The sequence below is a fragment of the Chlorocebus sabaeus genome, chromosome 21 (genome assembly GCF_047675955.1).
Source record: "Chlorocebus sabaeus isolate Y175 chromosome 21, mChlSab1.0.hap1, whole genome shotgun sequence".
NCBI lineage: Eukaryota > Metazoa > Chordata > Mammalia > Primates > Cercopithecidae > Chlorocebus > Chlorocebus sabaeus.
Genome location: NC_132924.1, coordinates 2,500,133 through 2,518,171, shown reverse-complemented (window position 1 = coordinate 2,518,171; position 18,039 = coordinate 2,500,133). Strand labels below are relative to the sequence as shown.

General features: G+C 36.5%; 1 protein-coding gene across 1 annotated transcript in view; it reads left to right on the top strand.

Annotated features, from left to right (window-relative positions):
- ZNF92 (zinc finger protein 92) overlaps window positions 1-18,039 on the top strand; it is a 141,480-nt gene that overhangs the window by 86,118 nt on the left and 37,323 nt on the right. The window contains exon 3 of the mRNA XM_073008734.1: window positions 16,680-16,741. Within this exon, the coding sequence (XP_072864835.1) occupies window positions 16,680-16,741 (62 nt within the window). The remainder of the gene's footprint in view (window positions 1-16,679; window positions 16,742-18,039) is intronic.

Below are 18,039 nucleotides of genomic sequence, written 5' to 3'. Positions count from 1 at the left end.
TGTGTTTTAGTTTTTATTTATATATTATAGTTTTAATAGAAATATTCAACTGTGTATATTTTAAGAAAGTGTTGCTGGGCACGGTGGCTCACTCCTGTAATCCCAGCACTTTGGAAGGCTGAGGTGGGTGGATCACCTGAGGTCAGGAGTTCGAGACCAGTCTGACCAACATGGTGAAGCCCCATCTCTACTAAAAATACAAAAAATTAGCTAGGCATGGTGGCAAGCGCCTGGAATCCCAGCTACTTGGGAGGCTGAGGCCGGAGAATCGCTTGAACCTGGAGGCAGAGGTTGCAGTGAGCCGAGATCAAGCCATTGCACTTCAGCCTGGGCCACAGAGTGAGACTCCATCTCAAAAAAAAAAAAAAAAAAAAAAAAAAAAGTAAGAAAAGAAAGAAAGAAAAAGAAGGTGTTCAGAAAAAGTGAAATATGCATGTCATATGTCACTTGACTTATGTTCCTTGACTCTCATTGTCTTTTGGCAATTTAACTATCTATGCTTTTGTTTGCCTGTATACATACCCTCTTTTTTTTTTTTTTAATGATGTATTGTTTTTGGCTGGTAATCAATGGTTGTTCATCCTGTCTAGGTGAGTAGTCATGAAAGTCGTCTTAATTTCTCCATCCGTTTATTGGATAATCCATATTAGTTTTGTAGGAGAGAAATACTTTGTGATTCAAAGGTAATTTTTGAAAAGTTTCATAAATCTATATCTTTTTAGTTTTTATTGTTTATTTTCAATAGTGTTCAAAACCATATAAAATTTATAATCTTAAATATTTTTAATGTATAGTTCAGTCATGTTAAGTATAGTGACATTATCACACAACATATCTTTAGAACATTTTTGTCTTCCAAACCAAAATTCAATACACATGAAAAAACTACTCATTTTTTATTGAGTATTTATTGAGGGTTTTTCTATTACCTAGACCTTTCCAAATATCATTTTATTTCTTGTTTATAGATATCTCATATAAGTGGATTCAGACAATATCCAGTTTTTGTGACTACCTACTTTGTTTAACATGTTGTTAAGATTTATCTTTTTTATATGTTACCTTTTCTGGTTTTGAAAAGCTGAGTAATATTTTATTAGTTTTATATTCCAAATTATATTTATTCATTCATTTGATGAGGAAAGTTTTGGCTTCTTTGACCTATCTTCTTTTGCAAATAATGCTGCAATAAATATGGGTATGCAAATAACACTTGACTGCATATGGGAAGCTTTATTTCTGAGTACACTGTTATGTTTTGTTTTTCTAGTTGTCTGCCTTTATGCTAGTATCAAACTGCTTTAGCTATTGTGGCTTCAGAATGTATTTTAAAACCAGGAAGTTCAGGCTGGGCATGGTGGCTCGCACCAGTAATCCCAGCACTTAGGGAGGATGAGGCAGGTGGACCACTTGAGGCCAGAAGTTTGAGACAAGCCTGGCCAACATGGCGAAACCATGCCTCTACCAAAAATCCAAAAATTAGCTAGGCATAGTGGCACACTCCTGTAACCCTAGCTACTCGAAAGACTGAGGCACGAGAATCATTTGATCCTCGGAGGCAGAGGTTGTAGTGAGCTGAGATCACACCACTGCACTCCAGCCTCGGTGACAGAGTGAGACTCCATCTCAAAAAGAAAAAAGTGTGATGTCTCCAACATTGCTTTTGATTTTTGAAAATTGTTTGGCTCTTCATGGTCACTTCATATTCATAAGATTTGGGGGTTGTTTTTTCTATTTATACGAAAATAAACTGAGAATTTGAAAAGGATTGCGTTGAATCTGTAGCTCACTTTAAGTAGTATATCATCTACCTAAAGACATCTTCATAATATTAAGTCTTCCCACCCTTAAAGAAGAGTATGCTCAAGAGTGTATTGCTTAATTTCCATATATTTGTGAATATTTCAGATTTTCTTCTCTTATTTTATTCCATTTTGGTTATAAATAATAATCAGTAAGTTTTCAATTTTTAAAAGTTTAAGACTTGTTTTATGACCTAACATGTATAGTATCAAGAAGAATGTTTTATGAGATATTGAGAAGGTTGTGTATTTTGTTGTGTGGAGTGTTTGCCATATATACATCTATTAGGTGTGATTTTACAGTGTTTCAAGTCTTCTGCTCCCTGTGTGTTTTGTACTTTAATTTTGTCAATATTTACTTTATAAATTAAAAACCCTGATGTGAGATATAAATGAGATATGCTCACATGAACACACAGACAGACACACATATACAATTGTCATAGGTTTTCAATGAATGAACTCTTTTATTAAAGTCTTTTTTGATTCTTGTAGTTTTGAATTAAAATATATTTTATGAACTATGACAAATTTTGACTTAAAATGTATTTTGTCTAATTAATTGTGATCTCTTATGCTCTCATTCAGTTAACATTTGCATGAAATACCTTTATGTTTGTTTTTTGAAATATCTGGGGGTTTTTTTTGTTTTTGTTTTTTGTTTTTTGTTTTTGTTTTTTTTTGAGATGGAGTCTTGCTCTTTCTCCCATGCTGGAGTGTAGTGGCGCGATCTCAGCTGTCTGCAACCTCCACCTCCCGGATTCAACCAATTCGCATGCCTCAGCCTCCCGAGTAACTGGGATTACATGCACTCACCACCATGCCCAACTAATTTTTGTGTTTTTTATAGAGAGAGAGTTTCAACATGTTGGCCAGGCTGGTCTCGAACTCCTGACCTCAGGTGATCCACCCACCTTGGCCTCGCAAAGTGCTGGGAATACAGGCATGAGCCACTGCGCCAGGCCTGAAATATCTTTTTTTATACTGCCACTTTTAGTCTATTTTTGTCATTAGATCTAAAGTGAAACTGTTGTACACAGAATATAGTTGGAGCTTTTAATCCAATTAAAAACATATTTTTTGCAATATATGATTGTTAATTGGGAAAGTTAGTTCCTAAATATTTAAATAATATTCTGAAAGAAGATGACTTACTATTGCCTTATTATTAATTTTTTTATTCGATTATTGTAACTATTGCATTCTCTTTTTCTTTTACTTTGTCTTCTTTGTTGTCTCATTTATTTTCATATTGACAGATTTTAGTTCCTTTCTCATTTTTTATGGAATATCTTTCTAGGTAGTTTATTTATGTTTACCATGGGCATTACATAAGACCTCTTAAAGTTACAACAATATATTTTAAACTGGAAAGCTCTTCAGTTGCATCCAATTCTTTTGTTTGTTTGTTTGCTTTTTGAGACGGAGTCTTGCTTTTTCTCCCAGGCTGGAATGCAATGGTGTGATCTCAGCTCACTGAAACCTCCACCTCCTGGGTTCAAGCAATTCTCCTGCCTCAGCCTCCCGAGTAGCTGGGATTACAGGCACGTGCCAGCACACCCAGTTAATTTTTGTATTTTTACTAGAGACGGGGTTTCACCGTGTTGGCCAGGCTGCTGCGCCCAGCCCTAATTTTTTTAAAGTACATCTACCCTCAACTTTGTTATTGATGTCACTAATTGTATCTTTTTATATTAACAGGTGTTTATAACTCTATTTGTTCTTTTGTCTATCATGTTTATGAGTATAGTCAGTGTTTGCTGCATCATCATTTTATCACTGCACAGTTTTATATATGTGTTACATATATGGCTTTTCCAGAGAGTTATGTATTTTCGTATGGTGTGTTGTTTTCTAGCATTTTATTTTCAATGGAAGGGACTCCCTTTAGCATTTTTAGTAGGGCAGGTCTACTAGCGATGTACGTTTTCACTTATTTATTTATTTTGAGACTCATTTAAACCTTGGAGGCAGAGGTTGCGGTGACTCAAGATAGTACCACTGCACTCCAGCCTAAGCAACAGAGTGAGACTCTGTCTCAAAAAAAAAAAGTTAAAATACAGAATTTATTTTTATGTAAGACTAAAAGAAGCAAGAGTTTGGTTTTTGAAGAGTTGTAATTATATTTAAAGTTTATTGTTCAATAGTAAAGACTTGGAACCAACCCAAATGTCCATCAATGATAGACTGGATTAAGAAAATGTGCCACATATACACCATGGAATACTATGCAGCCATAAAAAAGGATGAGTTCATGTCCTTTGTAGGGACATGGATGAAGCTGGAAACCATCATTCTGAGCAAACTATCGCAAGGACAGAAAACCAAACACCGCATATTCTCACACATAGGTGGGAATTGAACAATGAGAACACTTGGGCACAGGGTGGGGAACATCACACACTGGAGCCTGTCATGGGGTTGGCGGGGGAGGGATAGCTTTAGGAGATATACCTAATGTAAATGATGAGTTAACAGGTGCAGCACACCAACGTGACACATGTATACATATGTAACAAACCTGCACGTTGTGCACATGTACCATAGAACTTAAAGTATAATAATAATTTTTAAAAAAGAAAAAAATAAAATAAAGTTTATTGTTTTACATTGAAAGAATTTTAGATTTTTTGAAATATGAATATCAATGAGCATTTGGTTACCTCGTAATTTTTTTTTCATTTTGAAGAATAATTTTTCTGGTTATAGTATTCTTCCTCGGAAATTTTTCTCTTCCAGAACTTTGACTATATCTCTCAACCTTTTTTCTGGCCTGTAGGGACTCTGCGGATAAATCCACTGCCTATCTCATTGGAACAAACTTATAGCCAACACATTAGATTTCTTTTGCTGCTTCCAAGATTCCGTATTTGTCTATAACTTTATTTATTTATTTATTTGTTTGTTTGTTTGTTTTGAGACAGAATCTGATTCTGTTGCCCAGGCTGGAGTACAGTGGTACATTCTTGGCTCACCGCAACCTTCACCTCCCAGGTTCAAGCAATTCTCCTGCCTCAGCCTCCCGAGTAGCTGAGATTACAGGTGCCCGCCACCATGCCCAGATCATTTTTGTATTATTAGTAGAGACAGGGTTTCACCATGTTGGCTGGGCTGGTCTCGAACTCCTGACCTTAGGTGATCCGCCCGCCTCAGTCTCCCAAAGTGCTGGAATTACAGGCATGAGCCACCACACCCAGCCTGTCTATGACTTTACCATTTTTGTTTATAATCTGTCTTGTTATGAGTCACTTTGTGTTTATCCTAAAGTATGTTAAGCTTCTTGATCTTTTACAAGTGTTCTCTTTATGTTTGAGGATTTTTCAGTCATTATATCTTAATATATTGTTTAGCTCCATAATTTTTGTTTCTTTTTATGCTTTTAATCTTTTGGTTGATATTCTCATTTTCCTGCTTTCATTTACTTGTCTGTTTCCCATTTTATGCATTGAATATCACTCAGGTAGTTATTTTGAATTTTTTAGGTAAAATTCATGTCTTCATTTCTTTAGGGTTGATATATGGATATTTATAGAGGGTTTTGGGGGCCATATTATGGTGAAACTTTGTATATGTTGTAAGCTTTTATTGAAATTTGTACATTTACAAAAAGCTTCCTGTCACAGTATTTATAAAGTGGCTTTGTCATGAGGGTGTCTGATACCAGTTAACCAAGCTAGAGATTCTAGAACCCTCTCAAACTTGTTCTTCAGGATGTGTCTACTCTGGAATTGCGTGTACATTTTTTAAATTAATGAAATTTGTCTGTGTTTCTTCTTAAGAGACTATAATCACTTGCTGCACCTGTTGTTTATTTGTGATACTGACCTCTCTGTGCTGCTGTGAGAATTATTTATCTTTGCTCTCAGCAGAAGCAGCCTGCCATTCAAAGTGTAGCACCATTCGTTTTAGCACTTTGTGTTATAGGAGGCAAAAAACAGTCTTTGAAAAGTTCCCTAAAAGCTGGAATTATGGACATCTGTGCCAGTATTTTCTTTCTCTCTTGAGGGAGAAGTCAGAAGTTTACTTCTAGGGGCATCGTGCTGCATTAGAGAGGAAGAAGGACTGTGATGGGTAAATGTAACACACTTTCCTTCTTCTGTTTGGCTCTTGGCATTGTACTTACCTGTGGTGCTGCAAACTCTTAATTTTTAGAATTATTACAATGGAATTTCGTTAAGTATATTCTTGTTAAGTGTATATGTATATAAAGACTGTGGTATTTTATTATGCCATCTTACTCTTGTACTTGGTAGAACTTTATACATTAGATTTGTAAAGCATATTCACGGGAGTCTAGTAAGTGGGATAATTTTTTTTCTTTCTTCCAATGGTGTCTTCTATTTCACTGAAGATAAATTGCCAGGGCAAAGCATAATACATTAATTCCAAAGTGTAATACTGAGAAGACATGGAAACTGCAATCTTCAGAATTTACACATAAGACTGAAAACGTGTGGGTGAGTGTATGGGGCATGTTACAATGCACTTAACCGGTGTTCATCCACTATTCATAGCAAAATCTTTCAATGTGATAAATGTGTGAAAGTCTTTAGTAAATCTTCAATAATAAATATACATAAGACATGCTGGACATATTGGACGGAAAGTAATTTTAAATGTTAAAAAAAGTAACAAATTATTTTAAATGTCTTAAATTCTAAGTTAACATCAGAGAATCAATACCAGATGGAATCCCTACAAATGTAAATAATGTGGCAAAGGCTTTAATAAGTGCTCACGCTTGACTGGAAATAAGGGAAATCATCTTGGAGAGAAACATTACAAATGTAATGAATGTGGCCAAGTGGTTAAATCTTGCTCTACCCTTTCTATTATTAAGAGAATTTATGCTGAAAAGAAACCCAACAAATGTGAAAGACGTGACAGAGTCTTTAAGTGGTCCTCATCCCTTACTCAACATAAGAGAATTCATCCTGGAGAGAAATCTATAAATGTGACAAATGTGACATAGTCACAGTCTTCAACTTTTACTAAACGTATAATACTTTGTAGTAGAGAGAAACCCTACAAATGTGAAGAATGTGGCAAAGCCTTTACATTGTTTCTATATGCAACATAAGGACATTCATACTGCAGTGAAACCATACAAATGGGAAATATGTGGCAGAGCTTTTTTTTTTTTTTTTTTTTTTTCCTGAGATGGAGTCTTGCTCTGTCGCCCAGGCTAGAGTGCAGTGGCACGATCTCAGCTCACTGCAACCTCCACCTCCTGGGTTCAGGCCATTCTGCCTCAACCTCCGGAGTAGCTGGGACTACAGGCACCCGCCACCACGCCTGGCTAATTTTTTGTATTTTTAATAGAGACGGGGTTTCACCGTGTTTGCCAGAATGGTCTTGATCTCCTGACCTCGTGATCCGCCCGTGGCAGAGCTTTTATATGGTTTTCATACCTTACTAGACATCCTGGAAAGAAATTCTACAAATGTAAAGAATGTGGCAAAGCCTTTAATCAGAGCTCACACCTTAATGAACATAAGAAAGTTCATACTGGAGAGAAACCCTGAAAATGTATAGAATGGGACAAAGCTTTTAACACTCAAATCTTGCTAATCATAAGGCAACTCATACTAATAGAAACCATACAAATGTAAAGAATGTGCCAAAGTCTTTTACCAGTTCTTATACCTTACTGTACATGAGGAAATTTAAACCTGAGAAAAATTTTACAGATGTGAAGAATGTGGCAATGTGGCAATGTCTGTAATACCTGTTATCTTACTTGATATGGAAGAGTTCATACTGACTAGTAGTGTTATAAATGTAATTACTATCTAAAAACATTTTACAAAATATAGATTAGATTGCAAAATTTTAGTGAAGAACAACATTGCAAATACAAAGATGGGTTCAATGCCTTCACTTATATCATGGATCTTTTTGTACACAGGAGAAATTATGCTGGAGAAAAATCCTCCAACAGTTGCTCACACTTTATTCAACTTTAGAGAATTTGTATTGGAGACAGACACTACAAATATAATAAATGAAGAAAAATTGTTTGTTCTAAAAATATCAGAAAACATCAGAGTGTTCATATTAAACGATATTTTAGAAAACAGCAAAGTGTTCACATTAAATGATATTTTTCAGATTCAGTAAATGTAAAAAAATAAATATAGCCAAAATAATCATCAGATAATTCACAGGAGAAATTACTAAGGCACACACAACACTTTAGACATTAAGCAGAGTGTTGATTATAGAGATTAATCCAAAGTTAAGGCAGGGCTGGGTGGCTCATGCCAATCCCAGCACTTTCAGAGGCCAAGGCAGGTGGATTACTTGAGGTCAGGAGTTCAAGACTAGCCTGGCAAACATGATGAAATTCTGTATCTACTAAAAATTAAAACAATTTACCAGAACCATAGTGGTGTGGCGCCTGTCCTCCCAGCTACTCGAGAGGCTGAGGCAGGAGAATCATTTAAACCCGGGAGGCGGAGGTTACGGTGACTCAAGATAGCACCACTGCACTCCAGCCTAAGTGACGGAGCAAGACTTCGTCTCAAAAAAAAGTTAAAATACATAATTTTTTTTATTATTATTTTTATTATTATTATACTTTAAGTTCTAGGGTACATGTGCATAACGTGCAGGTTTGTTACATATGTATACTTGTGCCATGTTGCTGTGCTGCACCCATCAACTCATCAACACCCATCAACTCGTCATTTACATCAGGTATAACTCCCAATGCAATCCCTCCCCCCTCCCCCCATAATTTATTTTTATGTAAAACTAAAAGAAGCAAGAGTTTGATCTTTGAAGAGTTATAATTATGTTTGAAGTTTATTGTTTTATACTGAGATAAGCTTAGATTTTTTGAAATGTGAATATTGATGTAATTAAACTCTCATCACTTGATGCTATGCCTTCATTTGTAGCATTTATTAAAAAGCATTTGATCAATTGTTGCTGCATTAAAGCTGTAAGAAGTTCTTCTGTATTAGATTGACATCATTCATATTCTTTTTCATGAAATATTATGGATACTGAAATTTAAGATGCACGATCTTTATTAAGCACATAAATGACAGAATAAGAAATATTATAATCATCAGATGTCATCAAATCACTGCAATACATCAACAATTTATTAGAAATTAGACTTAGTATAGGGTCTAACTGAAAACACAATTGTTGCTGACAAGCATATTGCTAATTTCAAGACACTTAATTCTCAGATGCCCTAGGAAAAAGCATAGGCAGGGGAAGCATAGGCAAAAGTAGCACACAGAAAGACTCTGGAGGGACTTGGTCACAAATACTGTGTTGCCAATATTAGAAAACCGTAAAAGTTCTAATGGAAGTTTTTTTATGTTTGTTTGTTTTGTTTTGTTTTTTGTTTTTTGTTTTTTTTTAGACAGAGTCTCACTCTGTCACCCAGGCTGGAGTGAAGTGGCTCAATTTTGGCTCACTGCAACCTCTACCTCCCGGGTTCAAGTGATTCTCCTGCCTCAGCCTCCTGAGTAACTGGGATTACAGGCATGCACCACCACACCTGACTAATTTTTGTATTTTTAGTAGAGATACGGTTTCACCATGTTGGTCAGGCTGGTCTTGAACTCCTGACCTCGTAATCTGCCTGCCTCGGCCACCCAAAGTGCTGGGATTACAGGTGTGAGCCACCGCGCCTGGCCAGTTTTTTTGTTTCTTTTTGTTGTTGTTGTTGTCGATTGTTTTCTGATCATCCTAACTAAGATATTAGTGAATAAACACTTTTTTTATCTAAAGGCTTCCAATATCCTTTGTCATCATGTCCATGTGCATAACAATAAAGAGATAATGAGAGTCATACTGTCAAATATTAAATTTGGAGGGATATTTCCAAGTTGGAAATTGGAATTTAAAGAAAAGCATCTTTTGCTTTTCATGTACACTGAAAGTAGTTGAAGTTCTTTTCTCTCTGACATTACTATCTCTAAGTCCACAACACAGACACACAGAATTTAAAATGTCTTATCTAATATTAAGACACTTATGTGATTACATAATTTTGTACTGTTTAATTTTCTTAACAATCTTATGCCCTCATTGGTCACAAATAATTATTATCAATATCTTTTTTCTTTTGATTTCAAAGTACCCTTACTTCATACTCTCTGTCTTTCATTTTAAGAATCATAGACAACAAAACGACACTATCCCTACTGAAATAAAACATTAACATATACATTTTATTAACAAAATTGAAACATACTTTTCAAATTTGTGAATATATCTTAAAAAGCAAATTGCAAATTTAAAATTGTATGAGACTGTATCAGTAAAAACTTCAGAGTTCTTTTTGTTTTTGTTTTTTTGTTTTAAGACAGAGACTCACTCTGTCACCCAGGCTGGAGTGCAGTGGTGCCATCTCGGCTCACTGCAGCCTCCGCATCCTGGATTCCAGCGATTCTCCTGCTTCAGCCTCTTTAGGATCTGGGATTACAGGCGTGCACCACCATGTCTGGCTAATTTTTGTATTTTTAGTAGAGATGGGGTTTCACCATGTTGGTCAGGCTGGTCTCAAACTGCTGACCTCAGGTGATCCACCCGCCTCAGCCTCCCAAAGTGCTAGGATAACAGGCATAAGCCATGGCGCCCGGCCCAGAGTTTTTTTTTTAAATAAAAAGGGAATGCTATCTTCTTCAATTTTTGCAGATTATTATTCTTTTATTGCTAAAAAGTGTTACCCAGCCGATTAACATGAGTAATATTTTATAACTTAGTTTCGTGATGAGATATGAAACACTATAACTGAATTTATGTTTATATTTATAATTATACTTACTATTAAAAGCTTCTATATCTGTTATTTAGTAACTCTACAAAAATTTAATAAATGCCAAATGCAGATATTTCTAGTTTATAAAAATTAGAACATTTTTGTATTAGCAATTGCTATAACAGAATTAAACTTTTTTTATGGTTATCTGCTACAAGCTAATAAATGAGAAAGGCTGAATAATAATCTTAGGGTTTATTAGATCTCAATTTTAAATGGTTGTAAAGAGTATAAAATATACTAAAGTATTTCCAATTCTGAAAAAAAAAATGGGCAGGTGCTATGGCTCATGCCTGTAATCCTAGCACTTTGGGAGGCCGAGGCAGGTGGATCACCTGAGGTCAGGAGTTAAAAATACAAAAGGTGGATCACCTGAGGTCAGGAGTTAAAAATACAAAAATTAGCCAGGCATGGTGGCAAGTGCCTGTAATCCCAGCTACCCAGCAGGCTGAGGCAGAAGAATCGCTTGAACCAGGTAGACAGAGGTTGCAGTGAGCCAAGATCACTCTATTGCACTCCAGTCTGGGCGATAAGAGCGAAACTCTGTCTCAAAAAAAAAAAAAAAAAAAGAAAAAGAAAGGATGACTGAATTCTGAACAAGTTCCAATATCTTTTATAATAATAACATTCAAAATTTTAGTTATATATATACCATAAATTAAAATTAGAAAAATAAGAAAATGTAAATGCAATTCTAATTCAAAGGTAATATTACAAATTCTTTTTTTTTTTTTTTTTTTTTGTATTTTTTTAGTAGAGACGGGGTTTCACCGGGTTAGCCAGGATGGTCTTGATCTCCTGACCTCGTGATCCGCCCGTCTCAGCCTCCCAAAGTGCTAGGATTACAGGCTTGAGCCACCGCGCCCGGCCTACAAATTCTTTCAAAATTTTTAAAATCCTTTCAAAATTTATAGCCTAATAAAATTCAAGAAATTGATCTTTTAATTTGGAAACTTCTACTGCATTTAGCTGTTACTCAGTAAGATATATTACTGAAATTATTAGAAGGGAATTATTTTAGCACTTTATTGAGAAAATTCTACCTCATTCCATCACTTACCTGAGTCTTGAACTCTCACTGTTAATAATGCTGACAAATAGACATTTACCCAAATGAGTCCTGAAGTGAGTCTATGTATGAGGGATGAGGCCCCCAATATATACTTACAAGGAAGTAATGCCATTAGCTCATCCCCCTCCAGGCCCATAATTTTAATGTAAACTCTGTAAGGATGACAAGCCCTAGCTTTCTGATAATTAGAAATGGAGCCACAAAAGGAAAAACTGAACTGAATTACTAGAAAACACAATAGGAATAACTGGGTTTTAAATTATTCTGTGTGAGCTCACTTTTCCAGGTAACTTTGGCCGGGTAGATTGTATGGTCTTAGTCTTTGGCAACAAAACCAATACCTCCTAATAACCAAAACATTAAAATAAATAGAAAACACTGCCAGATTTCCCAATGTATGCCCACCGGTTGAAGTGATTCAGGGTGTCTTCTACGTATATTCTCCAATGGTCTCTAGTTTTTTCACATTCAGAATTACACCAAAAGTACCTTTGTGGGAATTAGAAAAATGCTACCTCTATCAGACTTCCATATGCAAAGTCCTCAGTCTTGCAGACAACACATCTGTGAGCCAGTGGACCAGACATGGGAGCAAAATACAGGCTGCTTTTCACCGCTTCTCTCTACTAACTTGTTTAGGTGCATTTACTAAGAGCAGAATGCCTCCATTTTAAACTCCCTGAGTTTTGAGATAACCTGTCTTCTTCAAGAGATCTTGGCTGGGCGTGGTAGCTCACACCTGCAATCCCAGCACTTTGGGAGGCTGAGGTGGGTAGATCACCTGAGGTCAGGAGTTCAAGACCAGCCTGGCCAACATAGTGAAACCTATGTTGAACCTAAAAGTTAACCTTTTAGTCTCTACTAAAAATACAAAAATTAGCTGGGTGTGGTGGCGGGCGTCTGTAATCCCAGCTACTTGGGAGGCTGAGACAGGAGAATCCCTGGAACCCAGGAGGCGGAGGTTATAGTGAGCCGAGCCGAGATCGGGCCACTGCACTCCAGCCTGGGAGACAAGAGTTTCACTCTTGTCTCAAAAAAAGAAACAAATGAACAACAACAAAAAAAGAGATCTTACTTAGATATGATGTATCGAGCAGTTCTTGTGGTGAATTTGGTCAACCCATTCTTCTATCTCCTCTGCGGCTTATGCTCATAGGAGTGTTTCATTTCATACACTAACAGGAAAGTACCCACTTTTTAGCAATCTTTTCCTTTCTGTAAGCCTATGAATCTTAAAACAGAACAACAGTTCAGCTGGTTTATGTTCAGCATGATATGCTGTCATGTGTCATCTTTGATTCTCTAAAAAATTACTCCTCAGCTGGGCACGGTGGCTCAGGCCTGTAATCCCAGCACTTTGGGAGGCTGAGGTGGGCAGATCACGAAGAGGCAGGAGAAGAGCTTGAACTGGGAGGCAGAGGCTGCAGTGAGATGAGATTGTGCCACTGCACTCCAGCCTGGGCAACAAGAGCCAGACTCCGTCTCAAAAAAATAAATAAAAAAAAGAATAATAATAATAGCTCCTCATTTGACCTCAGTCAGAACTACTCACCTTATCACCTTATATAATTTTTCATTTTCTTTTCTTTTCTTTTCTTTTTTTTTTTTTTTTTTGAGACGGAGTTTCGCTCTTGTTGTCCAGGCTGGAGTATAGTGGTGTGACCTCGACTCACTGCAAATCCTGCCTCCTGAGTTCAAGTGGTTCTCCTGCCTCACCCTCTGGAGTAGCTGGGATTACAGGCACCTGCCACCATGCCTGGCTGTGTTTTTGTATTTTTAGTAGAGACAAGGTTTCACCATGTTGGCCAGGCTGGTCTTAAACTCTTGACCTCAGGTGATCCACCTGCCTCAGCCTCCCAAAGTGCTAGGATTACAGGCATGAGCACCGCACCTGGCTCACCTTATATACTTTTATTGTCCACAAGTTTTATTCTCACTGCTCTCCAACCCAATTTATTATGTTCTGCCATTGATAGGCCTTCCTATGTTAACCCAGTTGGCGTTTTTAGGTATTGATTTGTCCTCTTGAAAGGCCTTTCAAGTTTAATTGAAATTCATTTCTATTTTTCAAAGAAAAACTGTCATGTAAAAATCCTGTACTAAGAAAATATATTTATTAAAACTAAAACCTTTTAGTTTTAATAACTAAGACCTTAGTTATAAAGGCTTTAGTTAGTAAACTATATATATAAGCCTTATATATAAGTCTTATATATAAGCCTCAGTTTTTAAGGTTTTAATGATTAAAACTAGTAACTCTTGAAAGTCTTTCACGATCAATTGAAATTTTTTTATTCCTCAAAGAAAAATTGTCATGTAAAAATCCTATATTGAGAAAATATATTTATTAAAACTAAATGTAAAATAAACACATTCCAGAGCAAAAAAACTGAGAAACTTTGGTGCTAGCCAACCCATCTTACAGAAAATATTGAATGAAGATTCTTAAGGCTAAAATCAACTGACCACAGATAATTTGAATTCACATAAAATGACAAAGAGTATTGGTAAATGTAATGGTTATTACAAAAGAAAGTATAAAAGAATATTACTTTTTCTTTATGATTTTAGTTCATTTCAAACAATTGTATAAAAATATGAATATAGGCTGGGCATGGTGGCTCATGCCTGTAATCCAGCACTTTGGGAGGCCAACGCGGGCAGATCATGAGGTCAGGAGTTTGAGATCAGCCTGACCAACATGGTGAAACCCCATCTCTACTAAAAATACAAAAATTATCCGGGCGTGGTGGTGCACACCTGTAGTTCCACCTACTCCAGAGGCAGAGGCAGTAGAATCACTTGAACCTGGGAGGCAGAGGTTGCAGTGAGCCGAGATCGTGCCACTGCACTCCAGCCTAGCGACAGAGCGAGACTCCATCTCTAATTCTAATTGTAAGAATTAGAGAAACAACTAAGGGTATAATTCCAAAAATATGTGAAGAAAATTATGAAAGACATTAGAATGTTACACAGTAATTGTTCTCTTAATGCAAAACAAAGCAGAAGTAGAAAAATGTAACAAAATGCATGATATATAGAAAAGAAAATAATATAACAAATATAAGCACAGCTATATAAATAATAACATTACTTATAAAAAAGATTAAACAGGGCCAGGCGCAGTGGCTCATGCCTATAATCCCAGCACTTTGGGAGGCCAAGGCAGGCGGATCACTTGAGGTCAGGAGTTTGAGAGCAGCCTGGCCAACATGGTGAAACCCCATCTCTACCAATAATGCAAAAATTACCTGGGTGTGGTGGTACATGCCTGTAGTCCCAGTTACTCAGGAGGCTGAGGCATGAGAATCTGTTGAACCCGGGAGGTGGAGTTGCAGTGACCCAAGATCACACCAATGCACTGCTTCAATGCCATAGAAATAAAAAATACAATTTAAATATTTAACAAATGCAATGTGTGTTCTCTAACCGTAGTGAAAGAAAATTCGAAACTGATGATAGTGATAAATCTGTACAGATACGTAGACGTTTCTCCTTGAAGGTGAAAAGAAAATTATCCTAAATAAAGTGCTTGTAAAAGTACATCCTCAGGTAAAGCAGGCTTGCTTCTTTGTCAGATTTATCCATGCTTAGTCCAGCCTTAGAGAATTTTTTCTTGGCTCTATTTCTTAATAGGCTCCATGCTGAACTCAGTAATTATAGCTAAGAAACAGTAGCAAAGTTAGAAAGACCACCTTTTGAACTAAATTACGACTTCCTGAAATTTATCTTGAAATCCTTTTGTCCAAAAAAAAAAAAAAACAAAAACAAACTATGTCTATAAAGGAAATCTCCATTTGTAAGGTGTCTGCAATACATTAAAAATATTTGGTTGAACATTGTGGCTCATGCCTGTAATCCCAGCACTTTAGGAGGCTGAGGAGGGTGGATAACTTGAGGTCAGGAATTTGAGACCAACCTGGCCAATATGGTGAAACCCCATCTCTACTAAAAATACAAAAAAATAAAAAAATTAGCCAGGTGTGGTGGCAGGTGCCTGTAATCCCAGCTACTTTGGAGGCCGAGGCAATAGAATTGCTTGGGCCCAGGAGGCAGAAGTTGCAGTGAGCCAAGATCAGGCTATTTCACTCCAGCCTGGGTGACAGAAAAAAAAAAAAATTAGAATTGTTTTAAATTTACACAAGTCATACATTTAATATGCTTTTCTGACCATCTTCTCTTAACTAAACTTTTACTTACACTGTATTTTCCTTGGTTGAAAAAATAATACAACATTTTAGCCTAAATTGTTAGTTCTGTGCTTTAGAAATATAGGTTTTTTGTTTCACCTAAGTTGTCCCATTAGAAATGCAAACTTGTTGCCTAGATAAAAATTGCTTGCAGCAATGAAACAGGCAACTGGAAGTTTGATAGGCTAAATGAGAAAAATAAAAAGTATTTAAAAGCCAGCAGATGAAAATTATTTAGAAAAGCTATAAGATCTGCTTCTATATATTTGTCCTTATGTCTATATGTGTTATGTGTATGTGACCATACTTGGCAAATGAAGGTAGTTTTTAACTTGTTGGTTAAATAGAAATAGCTTTGTAGGCCCGGCACAGTGGCTCACACCTATAATCCCAGCACTTTGGGAGGCCAAATCACTTGAGGTCAGTAGTTCGAGACAGACCTAGCCAACATGGCAAAACCCCATCTCTACTAAAAACACAAAAATTAGCTGGGTGTGGTGGTGGGTGCCTGTAATCCCAGTGACTTGGGAGGCTGAGGCAGAAAATCACTTGAACCTGGGAGGCAGAGGTTGCAGTGAGCCAAGATCATGCCACTGCACTCCACCCTGGGGAATAGAGTAAGACTCCATCTCAAGGAAAAAAAAAAAATAGTCTTCATAATAATCATTTAAATATAATTCAATACTTCAGCAAATTTTTGGTTTTGAGCCTGTGGACTCAGGTGTCAGGATGGGTGGCCATGTTGAGGCTTGGCAACAAGTTCTCAGTGCCTACACTGGCAGCTACCAGACAGAATCAAGCCCAGTATGACTCCTCCTTCTCTGTTCCAGCTTTGCCTCCTCGCTCTTCTTTAAGAGGATGGATTTTTCTTCTGCCCTGTGCTCCACACCTGGTATGTAAATTCACGACTTACTCAAAACCTGCCTTTCATAGCTATCTTGTGTGCCGCATGCTTACTTAAGAGCCAAGATGACTGGGAAATACAATGAGAATAATGCCTGTTTCATAGTTTCAAAATCCTTTTCTATAATTTAAAACATTAAAATCATATTATGGTAATTTAATAATAATCATAACATTTCTGAGTCATTTTTGTGTTAAAATACTAAAACATTGGCCAGGCGCGGTGGCTCATGCCTGTAATCCCAGCACTGTGGGAGGCTGACGCAGGCAGATCACAAGATCAGGAGTTTGAGACCAGCCTGGCCACATGACGAAACCCCGTCTCTACTAAAAATACAAAAAAGGTAAAAAGGTAAAAATAACTAGACCTAGCAGACATGCTTAGTATGCCCCCAAGAAGCAACTGTAGATTATATATGTTACACCATCTCAAAAAAACTAACAAACAAAACATACAATCCTAAGAAGACAACTGAAACTTTGTGTACATTTCTGCTACATGGTAGGCCAGTTAAACATTTATACAGATATTTTATTGTAATTTTTAATGCATGTTTCCTGGTAGTATAAAAGCTTTCTTATGCAAGAAGGCTGATGTTATAACAGAAGCTTAAAGGATATTAGGAAACATGTTTTCTTCATGGGACATTTCTGAAAAAGTCTCCAATGATAAGGATACTTATTTCATTAGAATAGTTGTAAAATGGTTAAATAAGGTATTATAGATCCAGTAGTATTGAGCAAAGCTAAGTAAATTGATTGGATTGCTTTTGTAGTTGCAGATTGATGACAATCAGATCCACTTAGAGTGGAAAAAATGTGTTGACCCTTATAAAATAGTCACTGGAAGGCCTATGCCCCTAATAATAGAACCTCATGCATCTTCTGCTACCGAAGTCTAATTATCACTAAATTCAGCAAGGCTTTAATGCATTATGGCCAAGCATATTTTCACCAGGTAAAGAAAGCTAATAGTCTACTGACTGAGGATAGTAAAACCCTTTATACTCTAGAACCCAGAGATTGAGTCTGCTTGCATCTGCACTGCAGCAAGACTTGAGGATCTCGAACCTTGATTTGATAATCTTATAACTCAGAAGGGGCCCTCCAATCTCTTGCAATTGTTAAGGTAAAGCTAACCAGGGAAGATTCTTCTCAAAAGAAGACGGCAACCTTGATGTAAATAGCTGTTTACACAAGATCAACAATCAAGACATCTCTGCTATCATGACACTCTTAGTTCACAGATTTTTTTATGGCTCTATAAATAACAAAAATAAAAAAGGG